At 44.9% G+C, this 27,197-nt stretch overlaps 1 protein-coding gene across 1 annotated transcript in view; it reads left to right on the plus strand.

Annotated features, from left to right (window-relative positions):
• The first annotated feature begins 24,478 nt into the window (after positions 1–24,478).
• Positions 24,479–27,197, plus strand: part of VIT (vitrin) — a 50,280-nt gene continuing 47,561 nt past the window's right edge. The window contains exons 1-2 of the mRNA XM_084828333.1: positions 24,479–24,512; positions 26,653–26,718. Of these exons, the coding sequence (XP_084684459.1) occupies positions 24,479–24,512; positions 26,653–26,718 (100 nt within the window). The remainder of the gene's footprint in view (positions 24,513–26,652; positions 26,719–27,197) is intronic.

The following is a 27,197-nucleotide window of genomic DNA, read 5'->3' on the forward strand; positions in this document are numbered from 1 at the left end:
GTGACACATGGACTCACTGTATGACTGCTCCTGGCAATCAGTTTAATTATATTTATATTATATGAAAAATAAACTTAGTGGGTGCAGTTAATCCTTATGTGTAATATATTATCTATGATTTGTAGTCAGATCTAGGGCCGATCTACATTACACCCGTCATCACAATGAATTGATCAGCCCCTAGTGTCTATGTGAAAACTCAGTATGCATTACTCACAGAGTTTATCAGAATTGTCCATACCTACCCCTCCAGATTTAACTAGGGATGTCAGAGAATTCCTCCACGGATCTCAGTGAGGCCAAATGCCAGTGCATTCGGCCCCCCGAAATCTGTGGCAGAACAGCCTGCCCCCCCCCCACGGATCCCCCCCGGGATGAGACTTACCTGGGGCAGATGGTCCGGGCGGCAGCAGCTCCAGCGGCAGCTGCAGCTCTGGCGGCTGGTCTTCCGACCAGCCGCCACTGCCGCCATTTGCAGTCTGGAAGTTGTTTTTTTTTACAGGGAAATGATAGGCTACGTAAAGATTTACGTAGCCTATAGGGATGTCAGAGAATTCTGCCACGGATCTCGGTGAGGCCGAATGCCAGTGCATTCAGCCCCCTGAAATCTATGGCGGAACGGCCTGCCACCCCCCGCCCCCCTGCGGATCCCCCCCGGGATGAGACTTATCTGAGGTGGATCTTCTGGGCTGTGGCTGCTCCGGCGGCTCCAGCGAAGGCGGCGGCGGCAGCGGCCGGTCTTCCGACTGGCTGCCGCCGCCATTTCCAGGCTTGTGGGGGGGGGGGAGACGTGATAGGCTACGTAAAGATTTATGTAGCCTATCATGGCTAGGTTTTAAAAAGAAGAAAAAAAAAAGACGTGATAGGCTACGTAAAACTTTACGTAGCCTATCATGGTTGGGGGTGGGTTTAAAAAAAAAACACGTATGCAAATGGCGGCGGCTACGGCCGCTGCCATTTGCGTTCCTTATTTTTCGCCGTCTTAGTCTACGTAAATATTTACGTAGACTAAGATGGCGAAAAATAAGGAACGCAAATGGCAGCAGCCGTAGCTGCCACTATTTGCGTACGCGGTTGTTGCTGTTGTTGTTTTTACCCAGAGCCCTCCGCGGCCGGAAATCCGGCTGCGGGTGGCTCTGGCCTGGGCTGGGCCTGGCCGGCTGCTCTGCAGAGCCGCCACGGAGCACAGCCGGCCGTCGAGGATTCCGGGGGGGGGAGGAACGGATCGCCTCCCCCCCCGTCGAGGATTCCGGGGGGAGGGACGGAACACCTGCCCCACCACCATCAACATAATCCGTGGAAAGATAAGTGACTTTCGTACATCCCTAGATTTAACCATAAAAACTGGAACACACCCTGATCCTCATACCAAGGTTTGTGACCTGAGTTCCTCCACACTAATACAAGAGTGCTGAAGAGGCTACCCCACCTGCTATATGATCTATTAATTTACTCTGCCGTAGGTAATTCTCCATTGATATGAAACCATGTGCACTAGAGACAAGATACATCCACCCAGCCACTCAGAGATATAACTTCTAGAGAAGTTTTGGGGAGGAAGCTGAACTCGGAAGAATGACCATTCTTGCAATTCATGCTAACACAATTTTAACAGGAACCCCCACAGGCAAAAATAGGCTCAGTGATCAGGAACTGGTACTAGAAAAAGATGGACTATCCGTGATAAACAGGGACAGTTGGAGCATATGTGTTTTCTAGGGTGGCCATGTGTTCCACTGTACAGATGACAATCCTCTCTTTGAAGGCACCCTCTATTTCAGGGGTGGGGAACATGAGGCTCTCTAGATGTTGTTGGGTTCCAACTCACATCAGTCCCAGCCAGCAAGGCCAATGGTCAGCGATGATAGGAGTTATGGTCCAACAACATCGGGAGGACTACATGTTCCTCAGCCTTGCTCTATGTGAAGGGCTACCCAGTCCAAGTCTGCTTTCAAGATAAAGAGCCGTAAGGAGAGATAGAATGTAGTGTATTGTATTTCTACTTAAATTATAGTAATTGCTTTTAAATGTGCACCCACAGATATACATTAAAAAGGTAAAGGTAAAGGTGTCCCCAACCAGTCGTGTCCAACTCTAGGGTGTGGTGCTCATCTCCATTTCTAAGCCGAAGAGCCAGCGCTGTCCGAAGACACTTCCGTGGTCATGTGGCCAGCATGACTGAACACCGAGGTGCATGGAACGCTGTTACCTTTCCCACTGGAGCAGTACCTATTTATCTTCTTGCAATGTCTTGCTTTCGAACTGCTAGGTTGGCAGGAGCTGGGACTGAAGACGGGAGCTCGCTCCATCACGCGGCACTCGGGTCTCGAACTGCTGTCCTGCCAACCTTCCAGTCTGCAGTTTAGCATCTTAACCACAGCGTCTTAACCCTTCCGGTCTGCAGTTCAGCATCTTAAGCCACCGCGGCCCCAACATATACATTAGTATATACCTATTTTATGCAAATCAGTATCATTCTTGGAGATATGTATGGGGGTGTTTTTTTTAGCCCATCCAGTCCCAAAGTATTCAGGTAGAGAGAAACACATAAAATCATATAAGGCACAATTCACCAAGAACGTCGTCTGCACAAACACTATTGGGTGGGGCTTATGCAGGAGAGCAAGTGTTCTGAGAGGTGCACAAGTCTTGAACGTTTTAGCCATAGGGAATACATTTCTGCGCACCCTTGGGTGTCTGAATGGCACATAGGTGATACTGTTAAGAAGGCACCTTTGGTGAACCATAGAGTTTGCAATGGGGAATGGGGAAAAATAATGTTAATGGTGTAGCAGTCTTTATGGGCTGAAATCAGCAGATTGGATTGAGCCTGGAAGAGAACACAATTGCTGTGAGGATGCAGACTCTCACAATATTCCAGCTGAAGTTTTTGAGTGGTAAGTCAAGGTGCATAGCACAAGAAAGTAATATAGCTTTGATGTTACAAAACTATGAATTATCTTTTTATTGACAAAAAAGATTGCAACCTTCTCAGTACACATGTAACTTGTGAAAAGTGTTTCTGGCCACCACTATGACCTAGGCTACCAGGCACAGCTATCAGTCCAGGTGCTGTAAACCTTAGTAGTCAAGAAGTAACAAGCTATTAAAGGAGTTCCTATCCTTCCAAGTCACAAGACTTACATAATTACCCCAGTTTTGTTTGAATTTGTCTTCAGCTGACTTGCCTATCTCTGTGATATTTTTAGATTTTCTTGTGATGCCTGTTTTAGCTTCTGCTGCTTTTATTGATTGCTGTTTGGAATTGACTGGTTTTTCCCCCAGTTTGAATTATATGGATTTTATTTGTGTTTGTAGTGTATGTTGCTTGGAGAGCTATTAGCTATGGGATAACTAATACATCTTATAAATAAATAAGAAATAGCCCTCCCACCAGATAGAGAGTAAACATTACAACTGGAGCCAGAATGCCAGATTAAAATTAGAGGCAGAGCTGAATATCATGATCTTACTAGTAACCCCTAAAACTTTACCTCAGTATGATTGTGCCCAGAGGGCTCACATGCAGGAACAAGAATGGGGAGAAATGTGACACCAGCACCTCATAGTCACCAGTGCAGAAGGCTACATAAATATCTATCTGGTTATTCATTCTTAATTCATTAAATGTATACCCCACTTTTCAATGTGGCAGGCCCACAACTCAGCCTACAGTATAATAAGACAACAACCTTAGAATTGCTCCTGTTGATCTCTCGGTGGAAATTACCATCTGACCTCAAGGTTATTTTTTAAAATATGCATTTATGCTTCTTAAAAGTTATTTACAATCCTATAAAATAAAATGTACTGCACCTTCTAGAACCCTTGTAGGATGTGTTCACACCTTGGTACATATACATTCTAAGATTTTTACTGAATGTTAGCACTCTCCTCTTAGGAGCACATTTTGCACAATGCTAAATATATTGGGCACAATCCAGTATGTGCTAGTCCCACACAAATTCCACTGGAAAAAAAATGCAGTGTTTGTGGGAGCAATAGCTGGGAGTTTGTGCTCTTGTATTGTTCCTGGCCAAGCTAAGCCTATGCATTCCATTGGTCTGGGTGATTTGGCATCTAATTATTCTAATGAGCTGTTAATGTTAAATATGTATTATTATTTTTAAACTGTGCCATTCATCATGCGATGTTTCTGCTGGAATCAAAGTGCCTAGCAGTCTGCAGTGCCTTACATTTTACTACCCCACAGCTGGTATGTACTGTCTGTCTTCTGGGACCGCGGTTCTCAGGGTGAGATAGGCATAGTCCTTTAGGAGGTAGACATTTGTGGGAACTACTGCTGAGCTGTGGTTTTTTTGGTTTGGCCAGCTGCCTGCCAAGTTATCTGCTTGCCAATATGGCGACCGCTATGTGTAGATATCAGGGAAGCTACCAGGAGAGAAGAATTAAAGCCAATGCTCTGTTTTAGGAAAATTTTGTAAGCATCAATTCTTCACACTCCCAGAGGACCCTTTTCCAAAGCTGAAGGCGGACAATGTTTTATTTGCTGCCATTTTCCCAAAGATATGTATTCAATGCTATCTAGTAAACCTGTGACATACAGGAGTGTTGCTCTGAACGAGAGCTTTATTTCCTGGCTCAGTTAATTACCAGGCGTAAAGATCTTGGGTTCTGTATTCGATAACATTAGCTCTTTCACACGGGAAGAAGCAACACCTTTTCCTATAGCACCTGTGTGCTCATTTGTGATGTACAAAAATTAACAAAATAATTCTCACTTCACTGAGTGCAATAACAACACTGGCCAGCTGGAACTAATGCCAAATGCAGGGAAGGGAATGTTATTCCTGGAGGCTAGAAAGCTGTCAAAAAGTCTGAAGGCGGCGGGGGGGGGGGGGGAAGAGTGGGGAATGTAAAATAGACCAAACAAAACTATGCCCATTGGTTTAAATATGAACATTAGAAATTAATATGCCCTAATTTATATGTCTGATGTCCCCAGCTAACTAGTCTATAGACTGTTCGGTAGCAGAGGCATATGCTTTCACTGGCTTTTTACAAAACAACTGATTTAATCTTCTGTGGATTCTTTTCTGTACCTCCTGATTGGCTCAGATATTCCTTGTCACATCCTTTTATATGACAAATCTACGCCCGGCAAACCATTACTGGACTGAGGCGGCCCTATCCTGTGCAGTTTGGGAACTTTCACATGAATGTTGCGGCACAGCACTGACTGTTTTTGGAGGCCCTTCTCAAGGCGCCGCCATTCACAATGGTGGCTGCCAAGGACAGAGCCTTCTCTGCAGTGACCCTGCTGTCTGTGGAAGAACCTTCCCAGGGTGATATGCCAGGTGCATTCATTATATACATTTAGAATGCAGTCCTATCGATTCCTCCCTTGGTGATCGGAAGCCCCCAAACTCAGAGGTGTCCGATTATCCAACACAGGGCAGGTGGAGTGGCAGAGGTGATTTTTGCCCTCCCTTTGCAGGGAGCTTTGGAGAGGAGGGAGGGAAGGAGGCTGGAGGAGGCTCAGGATAACTCGTATCCTGGCCTCTCTGGTCTCCTCCCTTCCCTGTCCACCAGAACACCACCACCCCTTTCCCCCTCGCCGAAGTCAAGTTTCCAACCTTGGAGGTCAGCCAGCACTGTTCTTTCCCCTCCAGCTGTGAGGGGGCGGAGTTGGTGGATGGATCGCTGACTTCCCCTTCAGAGGTCAGGTATACTTTTCACTATTGATAACACACCGCAGGGCAAGCTTCCCCAACCTGGGTTCCTCCAGATGTTTGGGCCCAGCCTGTATGGCCAGGGAGATGGGACTTGTAGGCCAACTACAAGGCAGGGGAAGGCTGCTGTAGAGCAATTGTGTGTCATCGTCCCGTCCCCCCCAACACACACAAATATATTTTTAACCAAAAGAAAAACACTTGCTTTGCTTTTAAATTAGTTCAGGTTATGTTATGGCAGAGTCGATGAATATTTATGTGTGGGGCAGGAGTGGGGGCTTGGACAGTGATTCTTCAGTGAAATGTCCCCCATTTCTCACTTAAGCACACTGGCTGCAGAGTAGGAAGACAGATGGAGTGGTATGTCTCGAGGGGTAAGATGAGCACTACTTCCAGGTATGGGTTGAAATTTGAAGAAGCTTCTGCAGTGTGACTTGATGTCCTACTACTTCAGATGATATTGGCATGTGTGTGGTAGCAACTGGCAGAGCAAAGATCAGCACAGGTGCACTAGAGCAGCCTCCCCCAACCTGGTGCCCTCCAGATGTTTTGAACAACACCCAGCATTCTTGACCATTGGATATGCTGGCTGAGGCTGATGGGAGTCAAAGTCCAAAACATCTGGAGGGCACCAGGTTGGGGAAGGCTGCACTACTACAATCCTAAGAAGGAGAAGGGGAACCCTTCTAAAGTCACTGCCAGGCATGTCATAGAATCTTTGGATGCTTCCAAATGGTGGGCTCCTTTCACTCCAAATCAAAAGGCATCATGCAGCTATTCTGCCTTTTGCTCCTTAATGGGTTTTTTCCTGGCAAGAAAAAAAGATGGAAGAAGCAGTGGAAAAACACGGGAAAGCTACAAATTGAAGATGCCAAGGTCTGGACAAGGAATGTACAAGAATTTCATTCCAGTTACCAATTCATGCAAACATGCCCTGTTCACAACCCTGAACGCAAACGTGAGCAGGAGTGCAATTCTGGGGAAATGTTTGCAATTGTTCAAGCTTGCATTTGTGTTCAAAAAGGTGCACCTGTGCTAGTGTGAACTTCCAAAAACGTGCATCCCCCCCCATCCGCATTTTCACACTTGAGGCTGTGAGGAAAAGTGTGCATTTTGGGTGCACACTTAAACAAATAATCTGATTGAAAATGCACGTTTTCAATCAGATTGCTCACATTTGGGAATGCAAGTGAAGCAAACCAAGCTTCAAGAAGGAATTCAGAGAACCTCAATGACTTTGAACATTGCATGTTTGCCCATCTCTTGTCTGGATCCCACATAACATTCAGCGAATGAGGCAGAGCAATTACATAATTAAAGCCTCATTTGAAGCACGTTTAGAGTTGAAGGGGGCCTCTTAGGCCACCTGGTCCAACAGAACATCCCTAATAGATGGGTATCCAGACGCTGCTTGAAGACCTCCAGTGAGGGAGAGTTCACCACCCCCTCTAGGTAATTGGTTCCTTCCATTAACCAACTGCTCTTACCTTCAGTAGGTTTCTCCTAATGTTCAACTGAAATGTACCCTCCTGTAACTCAAGCCTATTAGATCTAGTCCTGGTCTCTGCAGCAGCAGAGAACAAGTCTTTGCCCTCTTCTCTGTGACACCCCTTCCAGGTGTCTATGTCACAGAGAAGAGGGCAAATCTAGTCCCCCCCTCAGTCTTCTTCAGGCTAAAATATCCCATTCTTTCAACCTTTCCTCAGAGAACTGGCTTCATTCAGGAAAGAAAGGGAGCAAAACACAGAGAAGTGGCACTGGAGAGATGAAAACAAAGAGTCTCTCCTTTGCTTTTATGTCATGCCCGCACATATACACCTGTACCATCCCAGAGTCCCTCAGCATTTGAAAATAGCTGCTTTCCAGAACCAGTTCTGAAAAAGCAGTGTGCTTTTTCCTAGCCTCTCCTCAGTCCTTTCTGCAGTTACCAGCTGCAGCTTGGGGCCCCACAAAGCCTGAGGCAGGTCCTAGATGGGAGTATCTGGAGGTTCGTACTCATCCTTCTAACTGTCAGCCTAAGGAACAAGTATGAGCAACGATCATCCTGGTTAATGGGAAGATCATGCTGTATTGACAAATCCAAATTCAGCACAAAACATGTGAGCCCATAAGCCACAGATAATTTTTGTTCATCTTGACATAGAGACAACAGTGATGTTGAACTATACTGCAAATAAATGGGCCCAGAGTTGCATGAAATTCTGCTCTTAAGCTCTCCTCTACAAAAGGATGACAAGCTCTGTGTGGACATGTAAGAAAAATTCATAAAACCAACCCTGAGGTGTTTTTCAGGGAACCAGAGTCTTACACAAACATTCTTTGCTCCTAGACTAAATTTGTACCTCCAGGGGAAAGTTTGCATTGTTCAGCAGTTCCTAGGTTGTAAGAAGTGCAATGCAGAATTCAAATAGTACTTTGCTTTATTTCATGACCATAGAGAGATCTAATGTAATTTTTGGTTGAAGGGTTACATTTTAGCTTTAAGCCAATGGAAACAGAGTTGCCCATGGATGTGGAAATCCTGAGTTCAAGTCCTACATCTGCCATGGAGTCATTGATCATGTTATACTTGAGTTCATGATTCTAAAGGAAGCAAAAGCCGAGTGTAGACAAGCCCATACTCTGGATTTTAGGAAAGCTGATTTTTAATACACTCAGAACAATTATAAGTAAGGTCCTGTGGCAAGTGACTCTAATGAGAAAAGGGGTCCAACATGGGTGGGAGTTTTTAACAAAGGAAATTCTCAAGGCACAATTACAAATAATTCCATCAAGAAAAAATGATGGAAGACAACAGAAGAAGCCAATGTGGTTTCACAGAAAGTTTAGAGATGACCTGAAAACAAAAAAGGACACATATGGGAAGTGGAAAGAAGGCCAAGCTACAAAGGAAGAGTACAGGCAGGTAGCACAGAATTGCAGGGATGGTGTCAGGAAGGCTAAAGCTGAGAACAAGCTGAGGTCAGCGAGGGATGCTAAAAGCAATAAAAAGGCTTTGTTCAGGTATGTGCATAGTAAAAGACAGAGGAAAGAAATGGTGGTTCAACTATTAAATAAGGATGGCAAAATGATAACAGATGACAAAGAAAAGGCAGAAGTGCTCAATTCCTATTTTGGCTCAGTCTTCTCCTGAAAGAGGGTCTATGACCCCCCTGGCAAAGGCAAAGTACAGGCTGAAGGGGCAGGATTGCAGCTTGAGATTGATAGGCATCTGGTCAAGGAACACCTAATTACTTTGAATGAGTTCAAATCTCCAGGGCCAGATGAACTGCACCCTAGAGAAATAAAGGAACTGGCAGAAGAACTCTCAGAACCACTGTCTATTATCTTTGAGAAATCCTGGAGGATGGGGGAAGTGCCAGATGACTGGAGGAGGGCTAATGTTGTCCCTATCTTTAAAAAGGGTAAAAAGGAGGAACCTGGGAACTACAGACGAGTCAGTCTGACATCAATCCCTGGGAAAATTCTGGAGCAGATGATAAAGCAATCCATCTGTAAGCACCTTGAAAACAATGCCGTGATTACTCAAAGCCAACATGGATTTGTCAAGAACAAATCCTGCCAGATGAATCTGATCTCCTTTTTTGATCAGGTCACCTCCCTTGTGGACTGTGGGAATGCTGTGGACATAATATGCTTTGACTTCAGCAAAGCTTTCGACGAAGTGCCCCATGATATCCTGATGAGCAAACTAGCTCAAAGTGGGCTTGATGAAACAACGATCCGGTGGATCCACAGTTGGCTACAGAATCAGACTCAAAGAATGCTTATCAATGGGACCTTCTCAAACTGAGGAGAGGTAATGAGTGGGGTACCGCAGGGCTTAGCCCTGCCCCAGTGCTTTTCAACATTTTTATTAATGATTTGGAGGAGGAGGTGCAGGGAATGCTGATAAAATTTGCAGATGACACAAAATTGGGCGGGATAGCTAATACCTTGGAAGACAGAAACAAAATTCAAAGTAATCTTGATAAACTGGAGCACTGAGCAGAAAACAACAGAATGACATTTAATAGGGAGAAATGCCAAGTTCTGCACCTAGGAAAAAGAAACCAAATGCACAGTTACAAGATGGGGGATACGTGGCTCAACAACACTGCAAGCGAGAAGGATCTTGGAATTGTTGTCGATCACAAGCTGAATATGAGCCAAAAATGTGATGTGGCTGCAAAAAAGGCAAAAGCTATTTTGGGCTGCATTAATAGAAGCATAGCTTCCAAATCCCAGGAAGTACTAGTCCCCTTCTACTCAGCACTGGTTAGGCCTCATCTGGAGTACTGTGTCCAGTTCTGGGTACCGCACTTTAAGAAGGATGCAGACAAGCTGGAGAGGGTTCAGAGGAGGGCAACAAAGATGATCAGGGGACTGGAAACAAAGCCCTATGAAGAGAGACTGAAAGAACTGGGCATGTTTAGCCTTGAGAAGAGAAGGCTGAGGGGAAATATGATAGCGCTCTTCAAGTACTTGAAAGATTGTCACAGAGAGGAAGGCCAGGATCTATTCTCCATCATCCCAGAGTGCAGGACACAGAATAATGGGCTCAAGTTACAGGAAGCCAGATTCCAGCTGAACATCAGAAAAAACATCCTGGCTGTTAGAGCAATACGACAATGGAACCAATTCCCTAGGGAGGTAGTGGGCTCTCCCACACTGGAGGCGTTCAAGACAAGGCTGGACAGCCATCTGTCGGGGATGCTCTGACTTGTATTCCTGCATTGAGCAGGGGGTTGGACTCAATGGTCTTGTAGGCCCCTTCCAACCCTACTATTCTATGATTCTATGATGCTGTGATTCATTGGGCATATCTGTACCACACACTTTGATTACTTTCATAGGTCTCCCTTTTCCCAGGAAGGGGGTGGGTGGAAATCTCTACCAATCTTCACTTCCCAGGGTGTTTAGGAGAAGCAGTCATAGACAAACTGGCATAAAACAGATACCAGTCTGTGATGTACATATGGCCATTGCGTGACCTGAGGCAGATCATTCTCTCCCAACCTCAGTTGCCCATTTGCAAAATGAGAAGCATAGCAACCTACCACAAAAGCCTATAAAACAATTTGCAAACTTAAATGATGCTATATACCAATGAAAAGTAGCAGTAAAAATAGTTTACAGGATCAAAGGAGGATTATGCAGAACAATAAAAAGTTATAAAGCCCATAGGATTTTGTATTCTAAATGCACGACAGCCCACTTGAGATGGCTTGAGTTTTGCATTTAACTCCTTCAAATTAATACTTTTTTCCTGACTACTCAGGCAAGAATGACTGGAAGCATGCAAGTTCCTGTGATGTGTATATGAGTGGAGGTGTTTGAGTGATGACTGAATAAAAGCATAAATATCCCACAGGTGTCAGTCAGTTGGGAGAGAAGCTGAATTCCTGAAGGAGCTGGAGGAGGATTTAATCGTCCTAAGGAGATTTCACATTTCCGACATTTAGAATTTCACTATGCATGTTGCAATCTGGAGCAAAAACATCAGGGTCAGATGTTCAGATGAAATCCTAGAGCCCACCTTCCTCAACCCAGTGCTCCCTAGATGTGCGGGATGACAATTCCCTGCAAGGTCCATGCTGGCTGGGAATGATGGGAATTGCAGCCCAACAAATCTGGAGGGCACCAGGTTGGGGAAGGCTGCTACAGCCGTATCCAGGTGGGCTTTGAGAACAGTTGACACTCACTGAGTGCTTGTCGTGACTTTTCCATGCTTGAGCTAATACATCTTCAGTCAGTGCACTATGATTAAGCAGTATCCTCAGCAATGTGATAAGGCACTGCACAGACCATGCAAGCAATACTACTTGAAGGACTGAGAGCTTTTCTACATGAGGCATTTATTGTGTGCTCATCATTCCCTAGTCATGGTTGTTTAAAGGTTCTTTAGATGACATTGTGACTCTCCAGTTTCACTTCCGTTTGTAAATAGCACTTTCAGGGAAGGAAAATGGGGTGTTATTTTGGAAAGAAAATGCTGTTTCCATTTGTGTATTTGCGCTATTCCTCTATACGACAGTGCCACCTAGAGGTTATGCAGTGGAAAAGCAGGAACAGAAATGCTCTTCATGTAGTGCTAGGATCTCAATTCTGCAATGAAAGCAGAAGTACATACAGCTTAACAGCCTCTTCTAGAAAAGTCCTTAATCTAAGAGTGAAACTATACCTTACATTATTCATGCTTTAAAAAAAAAATCTGCTTAAAACTGCCCTTTTTATTTTGAAGACAAAGCAAATGTGGGGCCCCAGTCCAGATTGTGTTCCCAATTTGGATTGAGGCTCTGCAGCAGTTTCCTGCCCAAAATCCTGCCCCAGCTGCTATTTTCCCACTCCCCCTCCCCAAAGGTGCTGTTGACTGAAAATGGCATTCTCCAGTGCAAACAGGAGTGATTTTCAACAGGAAATTCACACAGAAGCACATTCCAAATTGGGGCCCCAGAGCTGCTTTTTCTTCAAAATAAAAGTGGCCCACATAAGCACACTTTAAAAAAAAAGTACAAATAACATAATGTGTGATTTGGCTCTAAGAGCTTTTATACACAAGGCATTTATTCTGCACTTGTGATTCCTTATGGTTGTTTAGATGATGTCGTGATCCTCCTGTTTTGGTTCTGTTTTTTCAGAGCACTTCCCAGTTTCTTTAGAATGGGGAACATGGGCTATTATCTTAGCACAGGGAAAATGGCGTTCTTCTTGTTAATTGTAATATTTCACTATAACACAGTCCATCTATAGGTTATGTAGTGGAAAAACAGGAAAGGAAAAGCTCTTTGTACGGAGCTCGGATCTCAATGCTGTGACAAAATTGAAAGTAGATACAGCAAATCAACAGCCTTGTGTAGAAAATCCCTCCATAAGATGTACAAGGCCTTGATAAAGAACTAGTGAGGGTAAAGGGTTGTACAATATGTTTACTTTGTAATATACACCACTGAAAAAAGCATTGCGGGAACTACTACTACTAGTGACCGACAAAGTTAAAGGTAGTCAAGCTGAAGACGGATTTTTTTTCCCTGCCAAACTTGAAGGTGGTATAATACTTGCTAAAATGCTGCCACGAAGGCTGAAAAAACCCATACTTGACTTAATCCTGTGCAGCTACTTCCACACTAGCTGAGAAGCTGAAATGTATGACATGCAAAGTGTAAGACACTTTGTGCTTACTAGAAAATTTGAAAATTGGCCATTTTACACCTAACATTCCACACTTGGGTCATGGAGTTCATAAGCCAAGTTGAACATGGCTCAGAATATTGGGCTGCGTCTTTGCATGCTTGAATGTGGCTCGGAGTGAGAAGATGCATGGAGCCCTTTAAGTCATGGCTAGGAAGAGCAGGCATAGCCCAAGCCCAGTATTCACTGAAGGTGCTTCTGAAAATGGTAGTGGTGGGCATCTTTCCTTACCTGGGGCCCACTGAAAGCAGTGAAGCTTTATTTACTAGTATTATAATATTGCTGTATATTTATATGCTCCATTTGTTTCTTCTCTTTTAAAGAGTTTGTGGTGGTATATAAAAAGTTCCCAGGTGGCCTCATATCCAGGCACTGGCTAAGCCCATCTCTGCTTCTGTTTGCAGATAGAACCACACCTGGCAACTACTTTCCTCTGCATTGGAAGCACAGGTGTAGGACTAAACTGTGCAGAATAAAGTGATCAGGGTGTTTATAGTCATGCAGGTACCAAAGAATGTGGCCTCTACAGTAGGCAAATTATGCCTTTTTTATGGACCAACTAATCATTCAGCAGCTGCACACTTTCAAAGCTTGCAACTAAAAGTTCAATTGAAAACTCTCACACCTTGCTCGGATGGTGCCGTATTTTCTTTTGCCATTCCAGTTTCATAAGCTATGAAATTTGACACGCTAAGCCACCTTCGCTGGACAAGCTGTACCGGAATCAAGAATCCCAGCCATTTCTTGGCTCGGAGTCTGCAAAACGCATGCCAAATCAACCAAAGAGCCTCTAAGGTGCCAGCCAGAGGAGATTTGCTCTGATCATGTAAGCTACAGCACTGAGAGAGGGGCTCATAAGATCATGAACAGGGCCCAGAGCCAGTGCAAGAGGTTAACTTATGCCCTTGTGCCAACAAAAGGACCCAAGCCCACAGCACAGAACTATGACTGGTACCTGCACTCTCTCCCTACATGCCACAGATGCAACAGGCCTCTGCGCTCTATCCAATTAGTTGTTTGTCTTCCCTGGAAAGACAAACAGCAGCACAACCCTGTGGATCAGGATATCTCTGTCCACTTTGTCAGAACTAGGATACTGCCCTAGCTATTATAATACAATTTTTAACTGCAGAAATCTAAAGATAATGCATAGGATTGGGCTGCTAGAGCTGCCAGCAAACCTGAAGTCACATCTCAACTTGCAAGAATTTATTCCATCTGCTAAAGAAAGGAATCTCTTAGGCTCCAATTGTATACACACTTAAAAATTTTATCACATTTTTTATATCACCCAGTAGCTGAACTTCACTGGGTAGTTCACTAACAGTGCAATCCTATGCAAGTCTACTCAACATAAGTTTCATTGAGTTCAATGGGGCTTACTCCCAGGTAAGCTTGTATACAATTGTAGCAGTTAGTTTCCATGCTAAGCACACCTTTTAACTTGGAACATATCACTTGAGAGAAGGTTGTTAACACAGTACAGAAAGTGGCTGAGAACCATTTTAGCGAATATGGGTTTCTCATTCAAATTGTATTATTTATTACAGTGATTTATTATTTATTACAGTGATTGTTATTCCACTGTATTAGTTTAAAAAAAAAAAAAACGTTCAGAGTGGCTTAGGGTGCTTCCAGACATACGCTTTTATTACACCATTGCCCTGCCTCATTCACATAATTTTACAGGACATCCAGATGTTGTTGTCATCGATTGGTAACCCTCTGGTGTTTTCTCATCACTTCTTCCACCTTTTTTCATTTTTTTTCTTACCACAGAAAATTAATTAAGGAAGAAAAATCAAAATAGCTTCACAGTGCCTTCTAACTGGTAGCACTAGGGGCCCTCCATCTGGAAGCCCCCCAAGGGTGAGAGTAAAGGCAAATTTACCATTGTACCAGTGGGAAATAGACACACAGTTTTCTGTCCTGAGCTGAGCTCTAAAACGAATTGGTTTGGCAGGTTTTTAGAATGGCACAGCTTAAGTGAGGAAAACCTGTCTGCAGAGGCTATGAATTGGCTGGAAGCTTCCCAAATATCCTAGAGCAGCTGTGCAACCTTTCTCAAAATGTTTCTTTTTATGATGGTGGTGGGGAGTTGTAAGGTGAAGGATGGATATATAAACAAATCATGTGTTAAAAAGTAATTTAAAAAGTTTTCAGCTATTTAATCCATGAGGAGAGGGACAAGGCTGGGGACTGATTCAGCAACTGCCTTCCAACAAGTAGTTAGTTTGTTAGTTTATTACACTGCCGTTTTCTATTAAAACACTAAATGTGCCTTACAATAAAATATACATGGTTGTAAACATAAAAGCTAAATGTGGAATGCAGTTTGCCAACTGAAGCTGGGCTCCCTCGACACATGAAAGATCTGGTGAGATTGCACTTCAGTCACCCATTTTAGTCATCATGCCCAAACCATTTTTTGGCCATTTGGTGCTGTACCTCAGATTTGCACACTCCTCTTTCCCTCTATCTTTCCCTTGCGTACTTTGCTTCCATCCCTCACTTCCCAGTTCATGGTAAATATAGTATGCCACTAAGTCTGATTCGGCAAATTACAGTTACAATAAAGCATAGTTTGCTTGCAATGCAAACCACAACTGGAAACCACTGTTTGAAATAGGTTTCTAGTTTTGGTTTATATGCAAACTATGACTTCTGTAACCATAGCTTACCTGATTTGGACATAATGACGAATTGTAGTTATCACAAACCAGGAAGCATGGGAGGGAAGGGACAAAGGGAGGAGAGATGAGGAGGATAAAGTGTGAGGAATGGTTTAGCAGGTAAACAGTTGTTTGGACATGAATGACATCCGAACTAGGTCAACATCTGTTGTCTTCACCCTGAGATTAAGACATGTGAAAGATATCTGGAAAGGGAAAGTTCTTATAACTCTGAGTTATAAGAACTCAGAGTTCTTATAACTCTGAAAGTATAGGTTAATTTAAATATGTGTTTTAACTAGGGCTACAAACTTTTATCAGTCTAACCAGTAGATTAATCAATTAACATTTAGTTAACTAATTAGTGGAGGCCAGTTTTTACCAGATAGGCTGAAAATTAAGAGCTATTTTGGTCCTTTATAGAGATGAAAATAATTGCTCATTCAAAAAAGGAGTAGTCAGTTGTTAAGATATTCTACTTATTCTTCACTATCTGGAAAAACACATCAGTAGTAGCAATGTGGTTAATTAAATAAAGCAGTCAGTTCACTACTAGAAAAGACAATTACAAATTCTTTAATCCAGCCCTTAATCCAGCCCTTAATCCAGCCCTCCACATGTCTTGGACTACAACAACCATAACCTCCAGCAGGCCATGTTGACTGTGGACAATGTCCACAGTAGTCTCAACACATCTGGGGGCACCAGGTTGGGGAAATGTGCTTTAATCAGTGGGCAGCCCTAGCTACTGCTGCAACCTACTTCAGTGTTGTCATTGGGAAGTGGGTATAAATGTGAAAATAAATAAATTACATTTTCATGTAGGGCTGGTGTGCACAATCTGAGATCCACCTGGTTGAATGGAGCTTACCAGCCCTATATAGTGGTCCACCAAAGGTTTTCCTTCAGAAAATTGAAGTCTTGCCCTAATCAGAACAGGGAGCACAAACTTGCACAAAGGAGATGCAAGCAGACAATCCCTTGACTTCAGCAAAGCTTTCGGCAAAGTGCCCCATGATATCCTGATGAGCAAACCAGCTCAAAGTGGGCTAGCTGAAACAACGATCAGGTGGATCCACAGTTGGGCTCAAAAACTGCTTATCAATGGGATCTTCTCAAACTGGGGAGAGGTGACGAGCAGGGTACTGCAGGGCTCAGTCCTGGGCCCAGTGCTCTTCAACATTTTTGTTAATGACTTGGAGGAGGAGGTGCAGGGACTGGTTATCAGATTTGCGGATGACACAAAATTGGGCAGGATAGCTAATACCCTGGAAGACAAAAACAAAATTCAAAGTGATCTTGATAGGCTGGAGCACTGGGCGGAAAACAACAGAATGAAATTTAATAGGAATAAATGCCGAGTTCTGCACCTAGGAAAAAGAAACGAAATGCACAATTACAAGATGGGGGATACTTGGCACAACAATACTACAGGCAAGAAGGATCTTGGAATTGTTGTAGATCACAAGCTGAATATGAACCAACAATGTGATGTGGCTGTAAAAAAAGGCAAAAGCTATTTTGGGCTTCATCAATAGAAGTATAGCTTCCAAATCCCGGAAAGTACTAGTTCCCCTCTACTCAGCACTGGTTAGGCCTCATCTGGAGTACTGTGTCCAGTTCTGGGCATCAAACTTTAAGAAGGATACAGACAAACTGGAGAGGGTTCAGAGGAGGACAACGAAGATGACCAGGGGACTGGAAACTGCCCTATGAGGAGAGACTGAAAGAACTGGGCATGTTTAGCCTTGAGAAGAGAAGACTGAGGGGAGATATGATAGCGCTTTTCAAGTACTTGAAAGGTTGTCACAGAGAGGAAGGCCAGGATCTCTTTTCGATCATCCCAGAGTGCAGGACACGGAATAATGGGCTGAAGTTACAGGAAGCCAGATTCCGGCTGAACATCAGGAAAAACCTCCTGACTGTTAAAGCAATATGACAATGGAACCAATTACCTAGGGAGGTGGTGGGCTCTCCCACACTGGAGGTATTCAAGATGAAGCTGCACAGCCATTTGTCAGGGATGCTTTGACTTGGATTTCTGCATTGGGCAGGGGGTTGGACTCAATGGTCTTGTAGGCCCCTTCCAACCCTACTATTCTATGATTCTATGATAGTCCCCTTATACAAATCTATGGTACAACCACACTTGGAATACTGTGTACAGTTCTGGTCAATGCACCTAAAAAAGGATATTGTAGAGTTGGAAAAAATGCAGAAAAGGGCAACTAAAATGATTGAGGGGCTGGAGCAACTCTACTGTAAGGGAGGGTTACAACTGCTGGGATTGTTTAGCTTGAAAAAAAGACAAGTAAGGGAAAACATGATAGAGGTGTACAAAATTATGCATGGTGTGGAGAAAGTGGATAGGGAGACATTTTTCTCCCTCCCTCATAATGGTAGAGGCCAGGGACATCCCATGTAGCTGATTAGTGTAAGCTTCAGGACAGATAAAAGGAAGTACTTCTTTTCACAGTGCATAGTTAAACTATGGAATGCGCTACGACAAAATATAGTGATGGCCACCAATTTGGATGGCTTTAAAAGGGGGTTAGATAAGTTCCTGGAGAAGAAGGCTGTCAATGGCTACTAGTCCTGATGGCTATGTGTACCTCCATTATAAGAGGCAGTATCCCTATGTACAGCAGTTGCTGGAGAACATGAGCGGTACAGTGCTATTACATTCATGTCCTGTTTGTGGGTTTCCCACGGGCAGCTGGTTGGCAAATGTGTGAACAGAATGCTAGAGTAGATGGGCCTTTGTCTGATCCAGGGCTCTTCTTATGTTCTTTAATAAATCTCATTTTCTGTTGTTGTCTGCAACAAAATTTCCATAGATATTATGTAGCAATTCAGTATTTTTGACAGTATTTAAAGCAGGGTTCCATACCATGTGACCCACTAACCCATACTCACCATGTATGCAGGCCCACCAGAAAACCTCTTAGGACTGCAAAAATAGGACTTATCAAACACCTGACAGATCACCATATATGGGCGGTGAGCTGTGTTTGGTTGGCCAGGTCACTGGTTGTGCAGGCCTGGTCTAATAAAAACATGTGCTAATTTACATCCAGTTCACCAATTCCCATGCCAGGTATTCTCTGTATCCCATGTAAAGCTATATTGTAGTCAAAGTCCTATATGCAAGGTTAATACTGTTTCCCCATAAGCCACTTCCTCAAATTATTTTTTAAAAGGTCATAGTCCCCTACTGTTCGTTATATTATTACTGCAGCAGCAGCTATAACACCAATCTGTTAAGAGAGGGGTGAAATGTTCACATACCCTTCTTGTAGAAAAAAAGTGTACAAGCTGACTTCACAGGATTAGTGACAATAAACTGCTTACACTGCCCAGGATAATCACATAATGCTCATAAAGAATTCCTGTTCGCACATGTAATCCACAAGTGGAAATCAAATACTGAAAACCAGCACTTCCATTGAAAAACATAAGATTAGCCATGCCCAAACTGTCTATGAGGACTGTGATTAAACATTCCCTTTCATCCTACAGCTGTATCAAAGGGCATCATAAAGGTCAGTCTGCCAATATTACTATAATTTAAAAGGGTGGCTTTCTGTAACTTAGATGTGGTTTGAAACAGTCGTTTTCTTTAGAATGTCAAAATTTTTCCCCCAGTATTATTCTTTTAAAGAAAGGATTTAACTTTAGTTTTATGAAATCCCCTTTCAAAGAGATATTTGATAGGGTGAACACTGTTCTAGGTTTGAGTGGGTTTGTGGGTCATCAAGAGGAGAAGCATTTCAACCTTTTAGAATGGAGCAAAAACTGCCCCAGAAACAGGAAATCACCAAATGGTTGGTGGTAAAGGAAAAGAGGTTTAGCCATCTGAGGAACCCTTGAGGGCTGGACACAGACCCCAGGAGGGCTAGATTTGGCTACTACTGATGTTCTGCACCTGTCTTAGACAAATATAGTATAACTTATTAAATTACAGTTGAATAAGAAAACATCTGCTTTATGCAGATGTTGTTATACCCACAAAGCCAGTCACTACAGGAATATTATCCATGTCTTTTCCAAATTCTATCATCTGGTCCAGGCATTGAAATTTCTCAGATCAGACCTGCAAATGAACAACAGCTGCAGCCTTCGACTGAGAACCAAACTAAAACAAGTACGCTTAACCTGGCCGCTTTTATTTTGGAAAAACTTTGTGTTTTCAAAAGAGGGTTAAGAGACTGTTGAAGATGGAAAAGGACAAGAGGAGAACTGAAGGGAAAAGCTGAGAGGACAGAAAGAGAAGGTAGACCTAGAAGTAGAGAAAAGTTAAGTGGAGGAAGTAGAATGTGGAGTCTCCTTTGTTTTTCCAGCCTTGTAAGGTGCTCAGTTGACTTGTTGTCTCTACTTCTATCTTGTCTCTGGTTTTCTCCTCAGCTTTCCGCTTTTTGTCTTTTTCCAGCTCATCTTTAACAGTATCCTAACCCCCTCTTTTTAAAATACAAACTTTCCTTTTCCTTTTATTTATTTATTTAGTTATTTGTTTACAATATTTAAATTACGTATTTATTTATTTTTAAAATTATTTTAAATAATTAAAATAAATAATGCATGGCGGAAGCCCTCTTTAATGAGCTCCCACCACGCATTAAAAACATGGTTGTTCAGGCAGGCATTTGGGGTGGGTTAGGGTATTTTTAGAAATATGATGTTTTGATATAAAATGTTATTGTTTTAAAACTGTTTGTGTTGATGTACATTGCCCAGAGTGGCCAGGTGACCGGCCAGATGGGCGATTAAGAAATTTAATAAATTAATAAATAAATAAAAATATTTATATACTGCTCCACATCAGAAGATTTCAGAGTGGTGAACAACACAGTAAAAGAATAAAACAGCAGGTTAAAAGAGTTAAAACATTTTTTTTAAAAACAAACCCCAATAAAGTGGAATTTAACAAACCACGGCTGGTCATGCAAAGAAGGCCTCTTGAAATAACAACGTCTTCAGGAGGCGCCAGAAGGAACACAATGTTGGCACCTGCCTCTGCCTGACATCTACATTTTTGATGAAATGATTTTGATGAAATGATTTTGTTGCAGATGCTTTTCACTGAAAAGCACTGTGGTTGAGATAAAGTACAGTGACATGAGACTTCCATCTGTCCAATGTAGTGTAGTCAACAGATTGTTATACATGAACCAGTGAATCTAGGGTTCAGATTCCTTCTCAGCCATGAAGCTTACTGGGTGGTCATGGACAAATCAGGTAGAGTACATGCTTTACATGCAGAAAGTCCCAGGTTCAATCCCTGGCATCTCTAAGTAGAGCTAGAAAAATTCCTGCTGGAATCCATGGCGAGTCACTGCTGGTTGGGATGTTTCCAGACAGAGGGCTCCCAGCATGACCTATCAGAAGGCATTGTGCAACAATTCCATCTCCCCACCCCCACCCCTTTAATGGATTGTCTGCAGTAAGGAAAAAGACAGAGCAAGCGGTGGGAAAACATGGGAGAGTTACAAGTGGGAAATGATGTCTGGACCCTCCGTAAACATTCTGTGAATGATGGTCGCTATAAAAGTCTCATCTGGAAACACCCTCAGTATTGACAATACTGGACTAGCTAGGCCAATAGTCTGCCTCAGATTAGAGCAGCTTCCTGTGTTGCTTTATTCCAATAACTCGCAGTCTAACATACTTAATAGGATAAAGGTATGATAAGGATGAGGATTACCTTCACAGATGAGGAAATCCCATCCTAAATGCCTGGGAGGAAGGATGGGATAGAAATGTTTTATATAAACACACACATCAAGTGTCTTCGACAAACATGTACTGTATGTGTGAACCAGCCTGTTCAGTGTTGAACTTTCAGTGGCTGAGAAAGCAATGCAGAGAGCTAGTATTTCATCCACTATAATCATCACACTATATCAAGTGTGTCCAGAGCTGGTCATACAGAATTTATATTCTGTATATATTCTGTGACATGATCCTGGATGAGGGTGCAGACCTGGCATGTATTACGGAGACCTGGCTGGCCGAGGCTGCTGCTCCAACCCTTGCAGCCATGTGTCCAGCTGGATTTTCGTATGCACAGCAGCCGAGGGCTGGGGATCGGGGAGGGGGAGTGGCTGTTATCTACCGAGAGTCCTTGGTCTTCACCAGACCCCCTCTCCGGGAGACCAAGGTTGCTGAGTGCATATACTGGAGGTTGGGCCCGAAGGGCAGTCTGGGGATTCTGCTCGTGTACCGTCCACCCCGCTGCACGACTGACTCCCTGGCCGAGGTGCTTGAGGTGGTCTCTGATGTGCGTGTGCAGTCCCCTAACTTACTGATGTTGGGGGACTTCAACGTACATTCGGAGGCCATCCTCACAGGAGCACCTCGGGACTTCATGGAGACCATGGCCTCCTGGGAGCTGCACCATATTCTAACTGGGCCCACCCATGTAGCCGGTCATGCACTAGACCTTGTGTTTGTTTCTGGAGAAGTGGGGAGTGATCTTGAAGTCGGGGGTATATCCACCACCCCCTTGTCATGGTCAGATCACTATCTGGTGATGTTGGACTTCTCGGTTCCACAACCCCTCCGCAGGGGTGGAGAACCAATTAAAATGGTCCGCCCCAGGCGTCTTATGGATCCAAATGGATTCCTGAACGCGCTTGGGGATTCTCGGGCATGCCAACGGCCACTCGGTCGAGACCCTGGTGGGTGGCTGGAATGCCGCAATCACTGGGGCATTAGATCAGGTGGCTCCGAAACGCCCTCTCCCCCTGAACAGGGCTCGGACTGCACCATGGTTCAATCCGCGGTTATGAGCTCTGAAACAGGAGGTGAGACGGCTAGAGCGCCGGTAGCGGAAGTCTCGCTCCAAAGACGATCAGACACGGGCTAGAGCTGTATCTTCAGCCTATCACGTGGCGGTGAAGGCAGCAAAAAAGGAATATTATGCTGCCTCCATCGCGTCTGCAGAGTGCTGTCCCAGGAGGCTGTTCCAAGTGGTCCGGAGTCTGGTCGGTCCTGTGGCTCCGGAACCACTGGAGCATTCTAAGGCCTCCTGTGAGGCCTTGGCAAGGCACTTTGCAGATAAAATTGATCAGATTAGGTGTGTTACTCTGCATGCTGTGGATACAGTTAGTGAGCAAGAGGCGGCCTGTGGCAAACCGGTTTTGTGGGATCGGTTCCAGCTTCTTCCTCCTGATGAAGTGGACAAGGTGCTTTCATCGGTACGGCCGACCACCTGCTTACTTGATCCTTGCCCATCTTGGCTCATTATGAGCTGCAGAGAGAGACTGGGTGAGGGGATCAAGGCGGTGGTGAATGCCTCCCTTGAGGAGGGAGTGATGCCATCAGCCCTCAAGGAGGCTGTGATAAGATCGCTCTTAAAGAAGCCCTCCTTGGATCCTCAAGTTTTGAACAACTTTCGCCCAGTCTCAAATATGCCATTTTTGGGCAAGGTGATTGAGCGGGTGGTGGCGCCGCAGTTGAAGGCACACTTGGAAGAAACTGATTATCTAGACCCATTTCAGTCGGGCTTCAGGCCTGGGCATGGGACAGAAACGGCCTTGGTCGCCTTGGTGGATGATATGAGGAGGGCTCTAGATAGGGGTGAATGCTCCTTCTCAGCGGCTTTTGATACCATTGACCACGGTATCCTCCTGGACCGCCTGGAGGGGTTGGGCATTGGAGACACCGTATTGCGGTGGTTCCGGTCCTTCGGCAGGTACCAGAGGGTAGCACTGGGAGAGGAGGTTTCAGACCCGTGGCCACTTACTTGTGGGGTGCCACAGGGTTCCATCCTCTCCCCGATGCTATTTAACATCTATGTGAAGCCACTGGGGGCTATCATCAGGAGGTTTGGGGTGCAGTGTCATCAATATGCGGATGACACGCAGCTCTACCTCTCGTTTAAATCTTCACCAAGGTTGGCCGTAGAATCCCTGTCCAAATGTCTGGAGACGGTGAGTGGCTGGATGGGGAGGAATAGGCTGAAGCTGAACCCTGACAAGACCGAGGTACTTTTGGTGGGAGACAAGAGGAGGCTGGGGGATGTTGACCTGGTGTTGAATGGGGTACGGCTACCCTTGAAAGACCAGGTCCGCAGCCTGGGGGTCATTTTGGACTCCCAGCTGTCCATGGAGGCTCAGGTGTCAGCTGTGAGCCGGACAGCGCTGTATCAACTCCATCTGATACGGCGGCTGCGCCCCTTCCTTCCCGACCATCTGCTCCCATCGGTAGTACATGCCCTGGTCTCCTCTCGTTTAGACTACTGTAATGCGCTCTACGTGGGGTTACCCTTGAAGACGGTTCGGAAACTGCAGCTGGTACAGAATGCGGCGGCTCACCTGATTAAAGGCAGCCGCCGGCGAGATCACATCACTCCAGTGCTGAAGGAGTTGCACTGGTTACCAGTTGTTTTCCGGGCCAAATTCAAGGTGTTGGTTTTGACCTTTAAAACCCTATATGGTTCCGGCCCAGCCTAACTTAAGGAGCGCCTCCAGCAGCACCAGACAGGCCGCTTAACAAGATCAGCCTCGGATGGCCTTCTCTCTGTCCCATCAGCCAGGACAGCTAGACTGGTGGGGACGAGGGAGAGGGCCTTCTCTGTGGTGGCCCCCACTCTGTGGAACTCCCTCCCTAGGGAACTCCGTCATGCCCCCTCTTTAATGAGCTTCCATCATGCATTAAAAACGTTGTTGTTCAGGCAGGCATTTGGGGTGGGTTAGGGTATTTTAGAAAATGTTTTTATTGTAGAATTTTATTGTTTTAAACTGTTTTTATTGTATGTTGTACATCGCCCAGAGTGGCTGGGTGACCAGCCAGATGGGCGATTAATAAATTTAATAATAAATAAATAAATAAAAATAAATATTATAGGTAATATTAGAAAGTGACCTTTTAAAACTAAGTGTGAATATATTGAATTTTTTACACTGAACCCTATTAAAATTCCAGGGCTTTATTTCTATCACCATGAAGGCAACAACAGCTACTGCCATGGTCTTTGGTAAGTAATTAACTGAGCTGTATAATATTTATTTGTTTGTTTGTATATAGCCTGCCCTATCCCATAGATTCAGGTCAGGTTAAAGTATTCTTTCGGAAAAGACAGATCAGTGTCTTCCCAAGGGTTACAATTTAAAACAAGAATATACAATTTGTATACAAAGCTTGGCGAAACAGATGTACTGATAGAAAAAATATAGTAATTAATTGAGAGAATTTAAAGACAGTTATAAACCATCAGTGTGAGATTGCAATCCTATTCACACTTGCCTGGAAGTAAGCCCCATTTGAATGCAGTGGTGCTTACCTCTGAGTAGACATGCATAGGGTTGCACTGTGAATCCCAGAAAACCCACAACTGCATGTCCTTTCAGCTTTATCCAAGCTGAGTTCCGCTCTTATCAGGAAGCTGTGATTTGTTGGGGCATGCACCTGGGCAGAGAAGGGAGGAAAGGCTGGCGAGGAGCGGCTGCACAGCCACAAAGGCTGACGGGGAGCGGCTGCACAGTTGCAAGTCGGTGCCTTCCCAGGAAGAGGACTGCTGAGCCAATTGGTACTCCAGTGGGCTTGATGGGGTGGGCCAAAGGCGTGGACCCACTGGAGTGAGATCTCTCTCCTTTGTTCTCCCTCCAGTTCAACCTGAGGACCCAAAAAGCAGGCCTCACACACAGCTGCAGAATTGCAGTCGCTGACATCCCAACCTACCTACCATGGGTAGTAAAATGTAGGGATGTCAGAGAATTCCAACACGAATCTCGGTGAGGCCGAATGCCAGTGCATTTGGCCCCCCAAAATCCATGGCGGAACGGCCTGCCCCCCCCCTGCGGATCCCCCCCGGGACGAAATTTACCTGGGGCGGATGTTCCAGGCAGCGGCGGTTTCGGCGGCGGCGGCAGCTTTGGCGGCAGCAGCGGCTGGTCTTCTGACTGGCTGCCGCCGCTGCCATTTGCAGTCTGGTCGTTTGGGGTTTGGGTTTTTTTACAGAGACGTGATAGGCTACATAAAGACTTACGTAGCTTATCACGTCCCGGTTTAAAAAAAAAGAAAAACGCGTACGCAAATGGCGGCGTAAATATTTACGTAGGCTAAAACGGCAAATCAAAAAGGGATGCAAATAGCACCCACTATGCTATTTGCGTTCCCCTTTATTTTCGCCGTAATAGTCTACGTAAATATTTACGTAGACTAAGATGGCGAAAAATAAGGAACGCAAATGGCGGCGGCCATAGCCGCCGCCATTTGCGTATGCCTTTTTTGGTGTTTTTTTTACCCAGCAGCCAGTCCGCAGCCGGAAATCCGGCTGTGGATGGCCCTGGCCTGGCCGGCTGCTCAGCAGAGCCGCCGCAGAGCAGAGCCAGCCATTGAGGATTCTGGAGGGAGAGGACCGGATCGCCTCCCCCCCCATCGAGGATTCCGGGCGGAGGGACGGAGCGCCTCCCCCCCTCCAGCAGACGCTGCCACCGGGATTCGTACATCCCTACTAAAATGTCTTGCAGTAGCAGAAGTTGTCGCCAGTTAATGGGGCCAGGAAGGAGTTTTACCTGCATACCTATTGGCCAGGACGGTGCAGGGTTTTTTGCCTTCCCCATTGCAAGATTAATTCCATTGTAAATAAGTTGATCTGGACTATCAGTAAATTCTTTGTGGATGCTTCATTTTATAACATTTGTCACAACTATGTAGGCATGATAGGCATTGGGCTGGATCCACTGGTGAGGGGGAGCAGGACTGGGTTTGCCGCTCTCCTACGGTGGGGATTCTTGGGGATGTGGCACCAAGACCGGGGCAGGATGGGGGCTGTGAGCTGGCCACATCCGGGACGGTGGAAAAGGATTCACATTAGCTGCCCCTGGCCCCGCGATCCACCACCAGCACTCCTGGCATGTGGCCCAGGAAGGGAGAATTGGACAGCAGGTGGGCTGGCGGATGACAGGGTCCACGCCCTATGCCACCACCAAGCCTATTCAAGTGAAAGCCAATAAAGCTGTGGCCAATTTATTTTCCCAGCTATGTCAGTGTGTCTAATTTGTTCTTTTCCCTTTGCCAACTGGACCCAGTTAAGTGCTGCCCACACAAGATGCTGCTGCTTCATACAAGATGATTTGTGCTTTCCTTATATTTTTCAACTTACTCTGTTTCAGCTTTGTTGCTGCCTTGTATATATGCAACTAAAGAAGCCACAAAGAAGAACAAAAAGTCTAAATTACGTGAGTGAACAAATCTGTGAACATGACTGATCTAAAATGGAAGTGTTCGACCCTGTTGAAAATTGAATATGTGTTTAGATCCTGGGTTGTGTCTTTAAAAGAGACATTAGGGAAACAGCCAATAGAAGCAACACTTAATACACATTTTCTTACAGTTCTGCACATAATACATACAGAAAATAAGGGCATGCTTACAACATCCCAATTCTCATATCAAGGATCATCACCTGAGTTCTCCCTTGAGTTCCCCCCTAAACAACTTGGGACCAGGATACCTGAGAGAGCGCATTCTCCCTTGCCAATCTGCCGGTCACTGAGGTCATCAGAGGGCATGTTCCTGGTGGTTCCACACGGACCATGGCCCCACTGGAGTCCACCAGAAAAAGAGCCTTCAGTGTGGTGGTCCCCTTCTTATGGAATTCCTTGCCTTTGGAGGTCAGGCAGGCGCCAACATTGTGTTGCTTTCAGTGCCTCCTGAA

Source organism: Heloderma suspectum, chromosome 1 (assembly GCF_057233095.1).
Source record: "Heloderma suspectum isolate Gila_16-S chromosome 1, 16-S_ref, whole genome shotgun sequence".
Classification (NCBI taxonomy): domain Eukaryota; kingdom Metazoa; phylum Chordata; class Lepidosauria; order Squamata; family Helodermatidae; genus Heloderma; species Heloderma suspectum.